The sequence below is a fragment of the Pogona vitticeps genome, chromosome 2, assembly GCF_051106095.1.
Source record: "Pogona vitticeps strain Pit_001003342236 chromosome 2, PviZW2.1, whole genome shotgun sequence".
Classification (NCBI taxonomy): domain Eukaryota; kingdom Metazoa; phylum Chordata; class Lepidosauria; order Squamata; family Agamidae; genus Pogona; species Pogona vitticeps.
The window spans coordinates 274,387,124-274,407,786 of record NC_135784.1 but is presented as its reverse complement, the minus strand read 5'-3'; the positions used below and the strand labels follow the sequence as shown (position 1 = coordinate 274,407,786).

Genomic DNA, 20,663 nt, shown 5'->3' with positions numbered 1-20,663 from the left:
ACTGATAAATGAGATATTAAAATGTCAGAAATGAAGATTTGTCAAAATAATAGACTTTCCAGTACTATGCTAACCCTTGGCGTAAAATTGAAAATATTATTCTGATAAACAGAAGGAGGCTGCTAACATGTGTTTTTGAGCCTTCGCTAACCATTATAAATACAACTGAAATTACCAGGGTGTAGAAGTATTACTCGATTGCTGCAAAAACAGCATTGAGTCTCCTGGCACCCTTTAAAGTCTAGCAAATTTTATTTGGTATAAGTTTTGGTGGACTGTAACACACATCAGATGAAAATTAATCTTTAAGGTGCCAGAAGACTCCTTGTTATAGAAGCATTGCATGCTTTGAGAAAGGACTGAATATAGGATAGACTTTTAAAGAATTAAAAGTGCTGGACCAAAAGCTTCACATTTAAAGAAAAGGGTGTAAGAAGAAAGTATGGTCGAGAAGAAGTAGAGAAACCAGAATGGAGGAAAGGATGAGCTAAGAGGGCTGCTGCAGAGGAGAGCTGAGAATGGTCTAGGAATAAAGCAGCCTGAAGAGGTGAGGCATCTGTAAATCCATTTTACTAGGTAGGTTCCACATAGACAATAGCTGATAGTATTATAGCATTTTATTTTTGCATTGAATAGATATAGCAATGGCCATTGATTCAGATACTTTTAAAAGTTTAGACAACTTCATAAAGGATGCCTATCTGCAGCTACTCAACAATGGTATATGAATGGAATATTTTCTACTCAGAAGCTGCATAGTACACATTGAGTTCATCAAAGTTGGCTCTTCTTGCTTGCATGCCTGCAAACAACACAATAGCCCAAGGCAACAATATTAGAAACAGTTCTTTTCTTTCACCTCTCTGGGCTCTTATGTTCTTAGGTTTAAAGAATGTTACAGAATGAGTAACCTGCATGGCCAGTATTAAGGAACTGCACATCCACAACAGTGGATCCTAACTCAAACATACACTTTCTGTTTATAACACCTTGTGGAATGGGACCCTTATGCATGTGAATACTGACTTACATGTCTGATGTGCAGAGAGAGAATTTTCAAAAGTAATGCCCAATTTAATAACCCATTTAGCAAGATTGGCCATGCCTAGTAAGGGCTGGTAGGAGATAATCCAACAAGTTCTTTCCACATGTCACCGCTGTAAAATATCTGATGTCTGTGATTTTAACTTTCAAAGCAAAACATTTACTTTCTGTACTTTTTCCTCACAGAAATGAAGAATAATAACAGACTACAGACATGTATGTGGCCAGAAAGTCTACCAATTTACAAAACATAATCTAAATCTTTATAAAAATGTATATTAAAGGAATTATGCATCTTTACATTTGTCTATGGCAAACTTTTGTTATTATGTGAGAAGATTTCTTACATGTAAATGATAGAGCAAATGCAGATAGTAATTGCTAAGCTTATTACTTATTTTAGTAATTAGAACAAATACAAGGTAAACCAACAAGATGACTTGTACTGCTGAAATGAAAAAACAATTCTGTCTCAGTAGTTATAGTTATATACAGATATACTCTTTAAAAATAAACATAAGATGGCTTAGTTGTGGGAAGACTCCAAGTGCCAAGTCTACAAGCAGTTATGTGCTTTCATGACAACCTGAGTTTTTTGCTTGATGTTGAAGAGATTGCGAATTAGCAAGCATAGCCTAGAATTGAAGCATATTATCAGAAGCCCCTTAGCCCCAGTCTGTGTGGAGGAACTGTAGTGAGCACTAGTTTTTATGTGAACAAAGCTTGGCTAATCTCTACAGAAGGACTCAAAAGTGTTTCATGTGCAGCAGCATGAAAGTGTCCTTTAGTAGTGAAAAGAATGTGACAGTTTGCAGTGGTGCCTCGCTTGACGATTACTTTGTTAGACGAGGAAATCGCTTGATGAAGTTTTTGTGATCACAATGTTTTAATAGGCAAAAATCGCTTAACGACGATCGGTTCCCTGCTTCGGGAACCGATTTTTTGCTTAACGACAATCTTTACAGCTGATTGCTGGGTCTTCAAAATGGCCACCTGCTGTTTAAAATGGCTCCCCGCTGTGTTTTAGGACGGATTCGTCGCTTTACAGGCACCGAAATGGCCGCCCTTCGCTGGACGCTGAGGTATTTCGCCCATTGGAACGCACTGAACCGGCTTTCAATGCATTTCAATGGGCTGTTTCGTTTCACTTGACAAGGATTTCGCTTAGCAGTGATTTGAACAGAACAAATTATCCTCATGAAGCGAGGCACCACTGTATGTTTATGCCGATCTCTATGCACACCTATGTTATCCAGGTTTGCAGTTGCAGTGCCCTGAACTATGACAAAGTGGAAACTGCATTCTATTTATGCTCAAAACACCTGCTTTCTGATATTAAACAAAGGCAAATTGCAGGTTTCTTTTTTAAAAAAGAGAGGTGCTAGTGTACTAAAAATACAATTCATTATTTAACAAGCTCTTGACATTCAAGTCAGACTAGTTTTAAACAGAAGCAGAAATAATGTAATGACTTTTTGTAAATTAATTCAAGATAGTACACTGTTCTGGAAGACTTTACAGCATTAATTCCTATCAAATTGGTATTCTTCCTGTTTAAGTGTTGCATGTCAAACTCCATTGTAAAAACATCTAAGCATTTCTATAAAATAGCAATAAGGAAACAAATTTAAAGGATTTGGAAAAAATCAGTGCAATATTTATTGGCTACATGTGATACCAAAGCAAAAGGAGAAAAATCCCCAACAAAACATAACTTAGCAATTGGTCCCTCTTCAAATTCATAATCTAATTCCTCACTACATCCAATGTACCAGGATATAAATATAGTGGTAACAAACATATTAATGACTTCTAGTCAAAAAGGTTTTATGAAACATGGATTCTATATTGTTATCCATAAGGACACAAAAACACCGAGTTTGATTATAGCCTGATCGAACTAAAGTCATGGCTAAATTAAGACTCATTAATTTCAGCAGGATTTAGAGCAATTTCATGCAACATCATGTCATGGATTGATGCTGGATGAACAAGTCCTGTTGTGCTCAACTACAACTCAGGAGGGCTGGGCTCCCATATCCACTTTGCAGTGTAACTCACTGAATCACCTTGGAGCAGTCACAATATCTCAGCCTGCCTCACATTATTCTTGAGAGGGAGGATAAAGTGGACATAGGAAAAGTAATGCTTGCCATTCTGGGCTCACTGGCAGAAAAGCTGAGATATACATGGAACTATCACAAAGAACTAAATAATAATAATAATAATGTTTTATATAAGTCAATCCTTCACAACTGATTGTAGCCAGAGTGAAACACATACATTTAAACTAGTGTTATTTTAATTTTGTTTTAATAAATTCATTTAGGAAGATTGTTTTCACTATGAATATTCATATTAATAAAGTATCTTCATTCTGTTCATGTTCACTTAGACATTCCTTTTACTGTGATCCAATGGATAAATGTAAAGCAGTGGTTCCCACTGCAACCCCCAGAAACCTCGGCCAGAACAGCTGGTGTTGAAGGCTACTGGAAATGTCCTGGGTTACATCTGGGAATACCTGGGTTACACAAAAGTTGAGAAAACTACTGATATAAAGGAATTTTTAATACGCATGAAGCTAGGTTAGGATAACGGCAGCCAAATGTTTATCTGATAACCTGGGATGAAGAAGGCAAAAATAACAGACCCTCAAATATAAATTTGGCAGTTGCAACCACAAGAAGCAGATGTTTGAAGAAAGTATGTGAAACGTCTGCTGTTGCACAGATCTCTCTTGACTGAGGCATATTATTTAGCAATAATCTTTTAGGAATACAAAAAATATGTCAAAAGAAAATAAGAATAAAATAAAGCAGAGAGCTCACAACATTACGCAACTCTCATTCAGATTACAAAGAACAGTTTTAAGTTCATTTCCGTAGTTTACACAGAGCACACAAAAAGTGATTCTTTCCTCTACCTCTCTATCACTCAGTACCTCAGTATGTACCAGGAAGCTAAAAAAATCTTTATGAAATCATGTTCCAGATTAGAAAACCTAGTTTTATTTAAATATTTATTAATATATTCAAAAGCTAGAATTCACCAAAATTCTAACTAGTTCTCTTTTTGGAGGATTCCTACAGAGGCACAGGCATGGATTCAAGGATTGGTCAGAAGGAAGATGCTATTCTAATCCCTAACCATCCTTTGAAAAAAAAATCCACAAGTCATCAGTTACTGTGTGAATGATTTCTGTATGTTTACATACAGAATACTTTTATCAATGCTTGCAGAAAGGAAAAGAGTTACAACTTAATTGGCCCTAAGCACACATTTCTTTGTCCAGGAACATTGGGGAGGACTTGGCATTAAGGCTTGTATATGACTTTAAGACATCATGTATACATGGGTGTTTTAGAAAGCTAGTAGTAAATCAGTCCTTGGAAATCAATGTCCTATTTTAACTTTGTTTTTTATATTACCAGCCTCTACAAACAACTCATGAGAAAGTACAAAACATCCTAAACAAAAATGTAATTTAGAATGAGTACTGTCTTTAAGTGTTAAGCATACGGCACTCAGTTTTTCTATGTGGCATATTTAATCACAAAAGTGGAAAAATGAGGCACAAAAACAGGCTTTTCACATGCATGAAATGAATTATTTTTAAAAATCAGATTAACAAGTTGTATCCAGTCCTATTTATGGAAGGCTCGTTGAATCAGCAAGCACTCCTGTGAACCAAAGGGAAAAGGAACTGATTTTTTGCAAATTCCAATTTCTCTAGCCTGTTTCAACTCCCACACTGTTCAAGAGGATTACCAGCAGTCTGAAACAGATTTGTTGGGTTAGGTGTATGGGGCTTCTATGAGAACAGAAGCCAGAAGAAATCTCCTTATCTTCCATTCAATTCTGCCCAACTAAACAGCCTTCAGTGACTGAAAGAACAGTACTGGATACAACCAAGTATTACTCACCTGGCTTCAAGTACTCAATTGGGAGAAGTGCATTTCTATTTTACATTTCTAAGAGTCATGGATTTGACTATGCAAAAATATAAGCATATGTGGTTTTGCATATTCTAGCTCCTTTACTTAGTGCTACATAAGTAACAGAATTTTTAAAATTGGTTCTTCTGGTTAAATCTCCGCAAGTAAGATTTCTGCACTACCAACACAATTCAATGAAGATGAATGTTTCTTTTTCTGTTAAAATGAGTGACAAAGAGTGAACATCATTATGCGCTGCTCCTTGTATTCAAATACTCAGTGCTTCTTCAGTCAGAAGCAGACTAGATAGATAACCAAATTTCTCAGTGACCTCAGGTAGACACAGCTCTGTCATCAAAGGCAGCAGTTCCCCAGAATGAAGTATTTGAAAGCCGAATAGTTAATGAAGGCTAATATTACTTCGGAAATACCAGAAAATCATGTTTTGTTTTCAGAAGATACTGCAAAATTAGAAATTAAGCAGGAGCCAATATAAAGTTGTTTACACTTCTCTTCTTGAATCATTACTTGCCATTAAGGAAGTCGCTGTCATACTCTTTCCCCATGAATAGCACCTTTAAATTCCACAGTTGTTTTTGACCACAAGGGATGTGATGCTGCAAGAAATGTAGCTATTATCTCTACATATTTTAGATGAATTTGCAGGAATAGTTGTGGGTGTTTTTTTTTTCCTGCTGCAATAAATTAAACACCTTGCAGTACTTTAAAGACTGACACTTAGTGTGGTGTAAGTTTTCCTAGTCACAATAACTTATGCCACAGTAAGATGTATTGGTCTTTAAGGTGTCATAAAACGATGTGTTTAAATTTAAATGAAGCAATCCTGTCTAACAGAATTACAGATAAGGTGAAATTACAGATTGTGGGGTAAAAGGGGGAGTAATTGTTTAGTAGGGCCAGTGAAGGGAAAATGTTTGCCAGTCTTTAACTTTTCACAGATAGTTGGGTCTTAGGGTGTTAGTGAATCTGGGAGACAATGGCGGACTGTTAGGAAAAGCATGTCTGAGTAGAAGACCCTATAGCTTTTATTAATTACTGTCTGAAATCCTGTATGTTCTGCTGTAATGTAAAGTTATATAAGTAAGTGTCATGGGTATTATGTCCAAGCAACCACCATTGCCCAATTGGACTGTGCAACTGATTTGATGGCTTCCATTGCAGCCATTACGCAGCATGCATAGAGAAGTACTTTGTGAACAGCACTTCGGCCCTGCTGCGCTTTTCACTAATGTTGCCACAGTTTCATGTTCTGCATGCAGAGCTGTGAAACAGGATTTCAGCCACTATACTTATGGAAGATCATATTAAATAAAATTATTTTTTTCCAAAGGCAGAAAGACAAAAACTGCCAATTTTATTGCTGGATGCTACAGCAATCAAACCAGAGCCCAACACAGTAATGTTGTATTTCTCTGCATAGATTAAGAAGTTAAGATGAACCCAGACTTCTCTTGAAAACAAATATTAAAAGATGTGCACTCCAATCCTCAACACATTACCTACTGAATTATAGCTGAACTTACCACCATGCAAGTTTGTTTAGGACTGCAGTATTATGCATCTATGAAGAAAAAAGGGCAAGCAACTCCTCAAAGTTGTTTTATCTCGCTTTTTAAAAAGGCAAAGGACAAGTCTAACTTGCCCAATAAAATTAATGCATTTCTTCTGTTTCTTTAGATAGTGTATTTCAGAATTCACATAGTTACTGGTATTGAACATAACTTTATGAAAGCCCTCTTATAAGCCATTTTATTCCTATCCATTATGGCAGACAATGACAAAAAACAGAATTTATCTGAGATCTTCTTAAAAAAATAACTTACAAAGCAGTGATATACACAGCACAAAACAGTTTAGATGGGGGAAGGAAAGCAGTTCTTTTATAGTTAAAATGTAAACGTGAAAAAAGATGGAATAGAAGTCCCTATTTCTTGTTTCTACTTAAGATGTCATGTGATAATATTTTACAATGTCCTGAAGGTCTATATATGTATGTGCGCATATCTATGTCTCCGTAACACACACATACATACACCTATCCCTACATATACATACACAGATAACTTTGCAGTTCAGACTTGGACAGCTCTGATAACGCCACATAATATAGATGCTGAGATCAGATGAGGACCCATTTTCTTCACAAAACTGGAAAGACGGTTGGAAAAAATGCTGGATCCAGTTGTGGCAGAGATCTTTTCTGTTAAACTGTACACAGGGATGAGTAATTTTTTCTTCTTCTTTAGTAGCTCTCTGGAGAGGGCCAACTCAGTGCAGCCTTCATGAAGAGACTTGGTAAGGGATCACACACTCATTGTCATGCTGGGAGAGTACTGTAAAATAGGAACACGTATTTTAAGAGCAATTTAATCGTTACACTAAGAGCAACTGTAATGGCATGATAGTAACACCCATAGATATTAACCTCTTGAAGGTGATTTAGAGAAAGCCTTAATGGGACTATCTTTAATCTCAGGATAACATCTTAACACTCAGATTTGGTAAAGATGAAAAAAAATTAGGTGTAAATCAATCTGTGGAATGAAACAAACTGTTTTTAAAACACTTTTCCTTTCTAGCTTAATTTGCAAGCAACCCCCTTTCCAGGAAAAATATCCACAGAATAAGAAAAGTAGAAAATTAGTTGACAGCAGTATCAAGACATACAATTCAAATAGTTTTTTCAATATGATTAAATTATCATACTTTTCAAAAAAAATAATATTGTCTATCCCATTTCTAAGTGAACTGTGCTTAATTGTGAGATAAGAAAAGAGTGCTCTTTTAAACACAGAGGATCATATCCAAATTTTAAAATTCTGTCCAGTTTTACCGATTTTTGAATCACCACTTTTAACTGATATGAGTGAAAATATGTGGCAAAAGACTAATACATATATACATTCGCTTTTGTGAATATTTTGATTTTTGGGAAATGAAACTTCAAAGTTTGTCCTGAATTAGGAAAAAACTATTTCTCTGTTCAAAGTAGTAAGTAGGCCAAATTGATTTATGACTTAATAGGTTTCATTAGCTTTTGATTCTAACTGGAATGAAACAATTGACAGAGTGACTGGTAGATCAGCATCTCTTTATTTAGAATATTAAATGGAAATCAAAACATCTAATCCTAACCACTCAAGTCAAAGGATATTGAAGAACATTACTTTGTTCACTTCTGCATAATGTTTATTTGTGATCAAACATGAGAGGACTTTTTTATTTTCATGACTAACATGAAAAAATGTCCTGGGAAGTACTTTCTTTCTATAGATTTAGGTAGCCAATAGCCCTAACATCAGTGGGCGAAAACTGTGGTTTATTGCCATATTGCAAAAACAGCTTAAGCTCATTTTTATATGTCAATTTAACTTGTCGGGATGATGGCCTTCATACTTATGCCATATTTGTGGCCAAGAGAGCAGAAAACAATTGTGATAGATTACACAATATGACTGATTAAATACAGAAAATTATCACATAAGCAATGTGAAACATGTATGAAAATGTAAAAATAATTTTTTTGCTCTTCAGACAAAATCTATAGATTTTATTTTTATGAATCCCCATATTTTGGCCACATAATGGGATATTTCCTTCTCTACCTGTTGTACAATATTTCTCAGCAGGCTAGAACGCCACATCTCTATAAAAGCAATATTTCCAGGGCAAAAAATCACCCATCTCTATTGCATATCGTTATCAGCATTCATGATTTTTTCATATCCCATTTTCAAGTTATAGAAAGTTGCTAGAGAATAAATGTCTACTTAAAAATTATTCTAAAATGTTTTGATGAGAAAATGGCATTACTATTACGTAACAGCAATATTACACAAATAACAAAGATACAACACATACATAGCTAGCATGTACAAAAGCAGCAAATACAACAAGGTTGTTGTGGTGTCTTAAAATAATTTTATTTTAATTTGCAATTAAATGAGGACAGGAAGAAACATGAAAAAGCTAATTATCCAAAGTGATTATTATAGCATCCTACTGAAGTATAACTATTAAATAGTTAAAGAAAAGAATATATACACATTTTAATTAGACCATTTTATTATATTAAACTACTTTGGGAGAAAGGTTTGCTGAAAAGTGGAATAAAAGTGAAGAAATAATATTAATGCACTTATTGTAGTTAAATTCTATTATAAACCACATTTTTATATTTAGTTTTCGCCATGGAACTCAAGCATTACAACAATTATGTATTGCCGAGTGAATTCTGACATATGGCAAACCTTCCAAGTATAATGTACTCAGAAATGGTTTACCAGATGCCCCTTCCTTGTCATTCTGGGATTGTGCAGCTCATCCTGCACAGGGGGGCAGGACACATAATCCCTCAACCATACACACACTGGGTAATCTTGGCTGACCCTTCATAGGCCAGTATCCAATGTAATGCTAGCAGAAGGAAAATTCCTAATCATGCAGTTGGCCTGGATTAAAATATTGCACACCAGGTTACTGAATTGCTTGCTTACTCATTTGGTACAATAAAATTGTTATCCAATATTAATTTTGATTGTGAGTAAAAGTTTTTTTCTAGCAGAATGATATCACTAGATATAGGCCATAAGGATCCTAGATAATTTCTCGTCCAATGCAACAGTTATAGTGATGTGGCTGTAGTGGTGGATAAAAACTGAACTGAGGGTTTGAGTACCAGTGTGTGCGCTATAGTTCAGAGGTGTGGGACTAACACTGAAACTTTCTTACCATCTGGCATATTCTGAAGGGTGTTTTAAATGCATAGCAACTACAACAAAGAGGCTACATGATGCAAAGCTAGGTCTCCAATCAAGGCATCACCTAAAAAACCACTAGTGGGGACCCTTACTTGCTTCATATATTCCTTCACCAGAAACACAAAGCAGTGAACTTTGTGAAGGTAGTTTTGCTTACTTCTGTCTTCCTTTATCAGGATGCTGCATAGAAAAAGTTGGTAATACTGTGTTACCTCTGACCACGATCTCTTTGCAGCACCAGTTCACTTCACTGGTGCATGATGAAAGGGGGTGAGCCTAAAGAGGGGGCAGCAGTGGAGGTTTTGCTATGTGGATTTGGCCTGACATAGCTAGTGGTTTCCCTATCTCTTATACAGAAGATTAGCCTGAACTTGAAAGAAGATTTCATAATATTTTATTTCTATACTGGTGATGGTTTAGTTACTAGCAAATTTTGAAGAATATACTGTAATGAAAATTTGCTCATCCAGGTAATGTGCCCAAGCCACCACTGGTCAGAGCTAGGGAAAACCCATACTGGATCAGAACCGCCTGCAGTTTAGGGGACATAAATGATCTAATTATTCTTATTTTGTTGCAAATGTAAATAAAATATATTGAAATTACATCATCAAATATCTTATTGCTAGTCTCAATCACAGCAGAACCATTGACTTGGTGGGCTTTATTGAATTGTTGATTTATCATTCAACAATTGATTTAATGGGTGTTTTCACTAATTAATACTAGAAATAGGATACTTGCCAACACAGTTGGCTTAAGTACTGTATTATGGCTGAGGAAGAAGTCAAAATACGGTTGATTATTTCATACAACATGGTGGTGGGCTTATGGGATGCATTCTATAGATTTAAAACATATGCTCTTTAAAAGTCTGAAAACATTATAAATACAGAAAAGTGATTACACTGAATGAAGGTGGAATTTGCTGAGAAGACATACAGACAATAATCAGAAAAGTGATACATTTGTTTTACCAGTTACATATACAAACATGTATTTGGAGCCTTGCAAGTGGAAAACTTTTCTGGGAAAGATGATTCATAACAGGTGTGTTATAAATAAGGAAAGGGTTCCCTCCTTTTCTTTTCCGGTTTCAATCATCCCTATACAAGCAGGTCTTTAAAAGCCATCACATGCATAACTGCATTCAAGTTTGCAAGTACAGTGGGATCTTGACTTGCGAACTTAATCCGTATTGGAAGGCGGTTCTCAAGTCAAAAGGTTTGCAGGTCAAATCCGCATTTCCCATAGGAATGCATTGAAAACCATTTGATCCATATCTGCTCTTTTCCATCCATAGAAACTAATGGGAAGCTGCTATTCCGCCTTCGACCACTAGAGGGAGATATTTTGTTTCTTTTTTTCTTAGGTCAAGAAAGGTTCAGGGAAGGCAGGGAAAATACAGTCCAGGCAGTACCAGGCAGTCTGAAGACTGTCTCCCAATCCACTCTCTAAATGCTGGGAGGAGTGAGGAAGCAGACAGGCACCCTTTTCACTGGGCAACAGTTAACTGAAAGTTCAAATTTCGCACTTTCCCTGCCTCCCACGTGGGTTTTTTTCAGTTCGTAACTCAAATCAAAGTACGCAAGTCAAGTCAATATTTTCCTATGAGAGCGGTTCGTAAGTCAAAATGTTCGTAACTTGGGCCGTTCGTAAGTCAAGCCCCCACTGTAATAACTAGTTTGATCTGTAAGCACAAATCGTGGGGCACTCATAAGCCTTAATCAAGCATGAAGAGAATCCTGGACTATGAACTCTCAACGGGCCTAGCCCACCCCCATTGTCATTTCACACATGAAATCACCAGAAGGTCTGAAAAGGAGAATTTTCTGGTCATGTGGAGGCACTCCATGTGAGCAAAAACCTTGGAAAAACAGGATTCTTGCTTGCCTGGAGAACGTCCACATGAGTAGGAACCTCTGCTCTTCAGATTCATTGGTAAATTCATGTGTAAATTGATGACATTTGTGCAGTGGAAAAAAGAATGATTTTCAGCTCAATCTTATGCATGGCTATTCAGAAGCAATTCCCACTATGTTTATTGGGGTTACATATGCAAGCACATATGATATGTCTTCTATAATTACAAATACAGACAATATTATGAAGCATACTGAAGTGCTGCAAAGATGGCAACTGTCAATTGTATTATGATAAATAACAATGGGAAAATCCAGATGAGGTCAAAAATATCAAAATTAATGCATATATCTTAAGTTCCTTTCAGAAACGAGAACATAAGAACGTAAGAACAGCCTGGCTAGATCAGGCCAAGGGCCATCTAGTCCAGCTTCCTGTATGTCACAGTGACCCCACCAGGTGCCTCTGGAAACACACGGGACAACTAGATACCTGTCTCCTGATACCCCTCCCCTACATCTGGCATTTTGAAGTACCTTCCTTTTAAGCCCGGAGATTATACATTCCCATCATGGCTTGCAACCTGCAATGGACTTTTCCTCCAGAAATCTGGAATCCCGAACTTATTAGGTATTATGTAGATAGAATTTAACAATATTGTATACTGTATGTGATATAGTACAGTATTAGGTTGGGAATTGTACTTTTGAATGGAACTTTGTTCATATCTTGCAGCAACCAAAAATTAAAACATGCTGTACTTACACTTTCACTCTGAAAAGGATTTAGAAAGTTTCCCCCCATTTCACCATCATCTCGAGGGGTCCCCGGCTGATTACTCATGCTCATATTACTGGGAGAGTTCTACAGTATTTGAAGAGAACAGGAGAGAGTCACTACTGTGTGCTTAAATTAATCTGTAAATGTTTCAGAACAATCTGTAACTTGTAAATCGGAAATGATGGTATGCAGCATTGCCTGAGCAATTCACTGGGATCCAACTACTCAAGTACAAATCTACATCTCAGTTACTACGCATAAAGAATTCTAATCTTGAAGGGGGTTTCTTTTCCTCGCTGTTTTAAAATAATTGGGAAGAACAGAGTCAGAAATTGTTGCCAGTACAAAGCCAATCATCAAGTGCTTGCCAGCATCTCTTAGTCTATCTGATTACCCTACTGTATAATCTGTTTTCCTGGACATCTCTTACATGAGAAGAGAGGCTGACCAAAGGAGCATTTACGTTGAAGTGTGGGTCTTCCTGCAGTGCTGACACTGCAAACTCTAGCGACTCATTGAACAAACTGCTTCTGTAACTTTGGAAAATTTCAGTAATAGTTTGTGAAATGATGGCCAAAATCCTGTTGCTATTCTGTGTGCACATGGGGAAAATAAGCTAAAGTCTTAGAGGCAATTTGCTGTTCATTAATGAAATACTTGCTGCATTTGTGGGCAGGTACTTAGGAATGAGCAATAGGAATCTGGCCAGTATACTGACGGTAATAGAGGAGGTATACAAGATAACAAGGAAAGATAACTTTTCAGATATTACAAGCCCTTAGACATATAGTGTGTGACAGCCTCTCTTTGAATTGCCAACACTTAATAGATATAGTTTAAACCAGTTAGATAATGGTACATCAACCACAAAATAGAACTAAGGATTAGCATCATACTATATTTGTGGCTATCAATAAACAAATGTCTTCAACAGACGTTAAGAATTATCAAGATTTTGTTTAAACTCTAATATAGGGGTTGGAAGCATGAAACCTGTGAACTGAATGAGAACCACCCCCCAACATTTTTGCAATATTCTTAGATTCCCCCAGTCCCCCAAGTTTGTTATCCCCCCCCCCCACCGAAGAATCCATTTTACTCAAAAGGTCCCCTTGTGGGTATAGAGGCAATTTTTCCATGTTACAAGGGACCTTCAGCATCCCTGGGCACCTCCATACACCTTAAAAACATATAAAAATTAAAAATGCTGGTCACTAAAGGGTTCAAGGTTTTATTCCCCACTTATGCTATTTTTTAAAGCTAAGCCCGTTTTTCAGTTAACAAAAGTCCTTTGTGGCCACTTTTACAGTACACAGCTACTGCATATATTTTTAATATGCTATTAAAAATTGAACATGAAAACTACCCCCTTTTGTCCCAAAGGGACAAAACTACCCCCTTTTGTCCCAAACCCTTGCTTTTGGCAAATCTGAAAATTGTTCTTGGCTTCACTGAGGTCACCTACCTCTGCTCTAATAATTTGATGATTTGCTTGCACAATGCCCTCAAGGTGTTATTACCCTAATAGTAACTACTTGATTTATTTGTAATAACTTTTTTTAAAACTTAAAAATAATAAATTTGCTTACAGAAAAAATACTGGGCTTGAAATAAAATGGATACTTACTTTGGAGATACTATCCATGTCTCCTGAGCCTTAAATGAAAAATGAATATTTAGGTTAATTTTTAATTCCATCAGTTTGGGATCAAGATTTTCAAAAACCTAGAACAGGAACTATTATCCTAGTTTTACAGGTTTTTACTTGCTTATATTACTGTTTTCAATTGTATCTGATGTATCTTCTGACAGCTACCTGGAAAATGAAATCTAAAATAAATGTTATTTTTATTAATGATAATTAATGTAAAATAAACCAATATGCCTATACCAGTCCAGAACAATTCCTGGAATTACTTGCACTGGACAGAATATGTCAACTAAAACTGGATGCTTCAATTTCTTCAGACTCTAGTGTCACAATAAAGCTTACTAATTCTTTAATTTGAACAATCTATATTCATGTTTCTGCCGTTAGCCCTGCTGTTTGTATTCATATTGCACTGATACTCTACAAACCACAATGGTTTGAACCTTGATTCGTTTTGGAATTCTGTTGAAATGTATCTTCCTAGTTGTTAAATTTTTGGCTTCTGGATGCCATATTTTGCTGGCATGTATGACTTTTGTGCTCCCGTGTTTTATCAGAACAAAAAGTACTGTATGACCTCCTCATCTTTCATTCTGTAGACTTCTTACTCCACAGACACACAGAATTACTCTGCTGGTGGTGCCTCTTTTTAAAATCCCATTCAAGGAAAACATATTTTTACTTTGTAATTTTACAGAGGGTTTTTTTTTTTTTTTTGGCCTTTTTTGGGCTTGTTACAGCTTTTCTCTGTGGCAAATTATTCATACATTTAGATTTGAAAAATTGGAAAAAGGGGCTTCCACAAATGAAAAATTCAACATGTTCTCTGATAGCAAAACGAGGGTGGAAAACCCTTCGAGTTTTCCTATCATATCAGCTTTCAGGTGTATGTATTTTTAAAAAGTCCCAATCCTCTAATTTTCTACACTGAAGAATAAACCATGCTTGATTCTTCTAAAATTATTCATGATCATATATCTCAGAGGCAGGTGATGTCAGTATTCATTACTTCAAAGAGAGGTACTAGAGCTTCTACAAACTTCCAAAGTACAAATTTCTTGCTTGTAAAGAATCCACAGAACCTCTGCGTGTTCTGTCCTGACACTCCACAGAGCCTTGTTCTTTCCTGTAAAGCAAATGAAGCTTCATAGTCAAAGTCTTATTGTTTATCGTAGCAAACTGCACTGGAACAGGACCACTGAATCAATGGACCTTATGGAGGAGTTGAGTCATCACTCAATGCACCTGCTCTAGTGTAATTTACTACAATAAGCAATAGGATTTTGGCCCATATATAAAACAGTTATCTGAATAAACAAAATATATTCTTCTTACATCCTTCAGAATTTTGCTAGCAACCTGTGAATCCAAGTTTGAAGTTAACTCTTTGGACTGCAGAGTACAATTTGAAAATGCAATGGTAACAATTCAAACTAGGTTTTCTGAACTTCACAAGTTCCTCAGCCCATGATTAAACAAATGACAAAGTACAGTATCCTTACCTAATGATCCATTCATATGATGTGAATCCATTCCACCCAATCCACCCATAGGACCATCAGATCCTGGCCCCATTGGAAACTGCAAGAAGTGAAAATGCATCATACTACAAGCATACCAGTAAGTAGTTTACAACATGTAATAAAATATATTAAAATAAACTGTACTTTAGAATTTGTAAAATCAGAACAGGAACAATAATATTGTTTTAGAATACTGTTGCCAAAATTACTATTGTTACAATAATTATCTTAGGAAATGTGAGAAAGGGCTAGAAAATTGCCTAAATAATACCTGCTGATATTTTTGTTACAATCATTGTATCAAAAGATAGCCACTGTGAACACTTCTATGCTAGTAAAAATTTAGGGACTTAATGAAATATGCAGCATTAGTTGTATAATTCTTGTTCTTTTACATGAAGAACGATGAGGAGAGAGCAGAATTTGAAACACTACTTTTAAAAAAAAGTTCTATACTGCTGGTTGCTTTCCCCTCCTTTAGAAACAGAGTAACTTGTTATTGTTACTCATTGAAAGAGTGACTCTTAATTACTTGCTACATTTGGCCTAAATAGCTAACAATTTTGCAAAACGACTCTCCAAAAGCAATGTTTTAGGAGTCAAAATATAAGCAGCATGTAATCATTATGAAAAATCCCCTACAACCTGTATTCCCATTAAGGTAACTATTTTATCCTAAAATAATGTGTTAAGATACATGTTGTCTTAGTGATTAGGTACAAGCTATACAGTTTAAATATATATTACTTATTTAAGATATTTACATTAGGTCTGTTGGGTCCAGGAGGTACTGCATTCATTAATGTGTACATGTTGTCTCCAGAGTTGGTTGAATCTGAAACAAGTATTTTTCAAAGATGAAGTATTTTCAGTGGAAAAAAAATCAATGAATACACTGAAATTTTATTCAAAGACACTTTCAGACATTGCCAATAATACAATAGAAGGACTAATTCTACAACTGCTTTCAGAAGAGACTTGTACATTATTGTTAACATTCAGTAAATCAATCGTAAGAGGTTTTGTTTATAATCATCTCTTGGCCAAAGTGTGAATGACAACAAGAATTTGTCTGGGGATTTGATGCCACAGTTAAAAGGAAAACTGGAGAACTACTGCACAGGCACCAGCAACATTTTATCACAGAAGGTAACTGAACAGAGTAAAATCAAGATTTCATACTGATTTCATAAATGGTTGTGGTTAAGCTCTTCCCTTACATTTGTGCAAGACGTAATAAAAAGATGAAGAATGATTTGGGCTTCAAAACAGAAAAATTCAAGAGGCGTTATTAGTTAAAAAGAATTTGGTAGTGGACCACAGAAAATAGGTTTGGCCTTCTAGTGTGCTCTAATTATTTGTATCTCTTGCTCTCTTTTAGTAGAGGTTTTAGAACTTTCAAGTGTAGATACAGTGACAAAAGATAGGGTGCAACCAGATGGCTTAAAGATTCTCATCTTATTGCATTGGAAAGGATCGCTATGGGGGCCGTGATCTTAAAATGACACTTCAATCTACCAGGAAATTGCTCCAGCATGGCCCCCAAAAGTAGAAGTCCTACAGCTGAATCAAAATGGTCTGCCTTGGGCACAGATCAGAGTCAGGCTGGAACATATTGCCATGTGTGGTCAACCAGGATACAGATCACATTGGGCCACTCTACAACTGGTGTGAATTGCAATCTATTTTCCATGTGATGACAGCCTTAGTTGACAACACTGAAATCCTGGATTACTCCTTTGAATTAATGACAACATCGATCATGGTCAAAACACAAGCATGTGGCCTCCCTTCAGATATTCTGAAAATGTAAGAACAAGAGTATAATGGAGGAGAGATCAAAATCAACTGCATGAGGTACAATCCCCTCCTTTATTCTTGTCTCAACATGGTGTGCATTACTCTTTAGTGGAAAAGGAGATGTGTTTAATTTTCTCTGGCCTGAATCATGTTGGTTATTTACATATGCATAAATAGTTCATTGCCACTAAATAACAAGGCATCAGTTGCATCACTCAATGTGTGACTGTTGCATGACTGCTGCATGACTTATATTACACATCAATACCTCATTAGTTAGCAGCAATTTGCCACCCTGATTTATGCAATCAGACTTACACATGTGTAAATCACCAAGAAGATTCTGGCCTATTATTTTCAGTTATTCAAAAAGTTGTTCTGACCAATTTTCATATCAACTTGTAGCCATTTAAATGTCTGTAGAAAACTCCAACTGCATGCATTTCTGTGTGCCATTTCCCTCACCATATACATTCTTTTTTTTTTTTGCAAGCAATATTTTCATAATTTATCCTATTCCATATGATTTTTTTAACATTTAAGAATTTGGAGAAGCACAAAAATGGGAACTGCATTTTGGTTAATGCGTTTATACTGGAAGTACCGTACAAATCAGGTTAATTTGTATTTAAAAAGGAAATCAGATTATCCAGACTATTACCTATTTCTAACTAAAGGTTGTAAATTCTGATCTCCCTTGTCTTCAAATGATAAATGAGAAAACACCAAATCAATTTTTTGCCTCTCCAAATAGTTGAGCTTTTATTTGATAATTTCCAAGATGCTTTGAGCATTTTTCTTCTTGGCTTATATTAAATGAGATTTTCTGTGGCAGTAAAGTGACAGCCAAGTAACCTTTGTGAAGTTACTAGAAAACAGATACCCAGGTTGAGAGAATAGTTAATCAAACTGTAACATGCTGCCATAATTAACAAAATACATGCAATATCCATGTAAAGACAGGACATCCCAAAGCTAATATCTTAGATAAAAATGGAAATTATTCAAAACACTGAAATGATTGTTAAAATACTAAGTAAATCAAATTCATCTTATTAGGAAAATATGTTTATTTTGTCTATCTTTTTGTGCATTTGCATTTTTGTTGTGTAACAATGTTTAGTGAAGTCAGGTGTTTCAGCATTACTACTTCATATTGCTTTTTCACCTCTACTTAAAATTGGCTACCTGCTGGACTAGGCATGATGGGTGTTCCTGGTGGCCCCCCACCTCCCGGTGGACCCTAAAAAAAGAGAAGAGAACCAATAATTCATACAAACACAATGCAAAATGCAGAATAAAATAAATTCAAAAGACAGAAGTTATACAAAAATAGGATGCTCCTTGCAACATTTGTTCTTTGTATGGTCTTCTATGCATTTATGTTGATAGATCTGTACCTGTGCAAAGCTAACCCTTTTGGATACTCAAAACTGAGAGATTTTGACTGTTGGTTCTCTTTCCCCTCTATAGTGAACACTCCAGTGCCTCTTCCCTCAGTTTATATAGGTCACTGTCATTTCACTCCAGGTGCCAAAGAGGTGAGGAGGCTGGGTCATGTGAATGCACAGAGTACCAGCCAAACAACAAACATTACAAGAAACAACTCATTTTTTTTCATCATGGTTTCTATGCATCCACACTGATGGATGAAGACTAGTGAGCTTAATAACGGCACAAAGTGAACCTGGCAGGTGGGCAGGCACCTCGTACTATAGCAGCATAGCGGTCAGGCAGCCTTGCTGAAGGAAGTGTCCTTCTGGAGCTTAGTGTCCAAACAGTAGCACTGTAAAAAGGTTGATGACTGTAACCCTGTGGCAGCTATGCATGATTCCAGTATGGAGACCCCTGGCAAAAATAGCATTGAGTGGCAACAGCCCTTGTGGAATAGCTTCTAAGATTTTCAAAAATTGTAGAGTCCTTTGAAACTCAGCGGACCTTTGCATGTAAAAGATCAACTCCTTTTGTACACTGACCATGCAAAGAGTCTTCGGCAATAGTGTCAAAAGACATAAACAAAACAAACCCATAGGCAGCATGATGCCATGCACCAAAGCAGGGAACCGATCGTCATAAAGCGGAAAACCCCATAGGAATCATCGTTTTGCGATCGCAATAGCGATAGCAAAAAACTCATCATAAAGTGGACTCGTCGTCAAGGGGGTAATCATCAAGCGGGGCACCACTATACTGGGAATTGATGGCTGCTTTTATCCTTCCAAGATTGCATCAAGACATCTCCTTCCTAATTCTGCTATGATACAGCACAGTGGAGGTTTCCTACTAATCCTAGAAGTGAATGCAATGATGCTTTATTGACCCCACATTCAAAATACTGTATCCTGTTGAGAAGAGGAGGGTAGAGTAGCTCATGTACATCCTATCAACCCTACTCAGCAGCTTCACCAACTGGTTCAATTACCCTGGCACATGAACTGCAATAAGGAAGGAGCTGTGATAGATCTGCTAATGGCAGACACAGTGCCAGATTTACTAGCTTTCTGGATCTGCTGCCCCCTCTTTGTTTATATACCACACATGGTAGAATTGTTGGAGCTGACTTGCACTATGGAACCAGTAAATATTGTATGGTAAGTTTTGCAAGTCATTAATACTACCGTAAGTTCTAGGAAGTTTGTGATGTTTTGCCTTTCTCTAAGACCAGTGACACTGGATGTGGTGTTGCCTTCATTGTACTGACTGAGTCCATCAGCACAGCAGGACCCCTAACAGTACTAAGTAGCATTCATTTAGAACTGAAGGTCAAGTTGAGACGAGATCTTATAAGTAATCTGGCAAAGCAAAGCACCATGGATGCTGTGAGACTGAGTAATTTTAGAACATGGAGCATTTTCCCCATAGAATGGTCTATAACATCCTTCAACAGAGCTACTATAGTCTGAACTCGGGTCTTGGTGGACTGCAGCCTCCCCCCTAGGAAAGTCTTGAGTAGGGCACAGATGTGATTTTTCCTGAGGCACAAATCATTGAAACATCTGAGCCATTGGCCACAATCAGATGATCTTCTTTAAAAGCAAAGTTGACTATTCCATGTCTTCTGAGAAATGTCATGACTAGCACCATAGTCTTGATGAAGACCTTCAAGGCTGCTGAGAGGCTAAATGGTATTGAAAACAGTCCTCTACTAGAGAAAACCTAAGGTATTTCCAATGGGATTTGTTGTTGTTTAGTCATTAAGTCGTGTCTGACTCTTCGTGACCCCATGGACCAGAGCAGTGGAAGACAGGCCCTCCTGTCTTCCACTGCCTCCCAGAGTTTGATC

General features: G+C 36.5%; 1 protein-coding gene across 19 annotated transcripts in view; it reads right to left on the bottom strand.

Annotated features, from left to right (window-relative positions):
* Positions 1-599: 599 nt before the first annotated feature.
* SSBP2 (single stranded DNA binding protein 2) overlaps positions 600-20,663 on the bottom strand; it is a 164,683-nt gene continuing 144,619 nt past the window's right edge. For 14 of the 19 annotated variants that reach the window (XM_072992593.2, XM_078386394.1, XM_072992596.2 and 11 more), the window contains 6 exons: positions 18,569-18,623; positions 16,345-16,415; positions 15,560-15,638; positions 14,034-14,062; positions 12,392-12,490; positions 2,680-7,336 (listed from right to left, as the gene is read on the bottom strand). In XM_072992593.2, coding sequence (XP_072848694.2) covers positions 7,307-7,336; positions 12,392-12,490; positions 14,034-14,062; positions 15,560-15,638; positions 16,345-16,415; positions 18,569-18,623 — 363 coding nt within the window. In that variant the 3' untranslated portion in view covers positions 2,680-7,306. Of the gene's footprint in view, positions 7,337-12,391; positions 12,491-14,033; positions 14,063-15,559; positions 15,639-16,344; positions 16,416-18,568; positions 18,624-20,663 lie in introns of all 19 variants that reach the window. The other 5 variants (XM_072992595.2, XM_020790264.3, XM_078386398.1 and 2 more) reach the window with 1 other exon arrangement.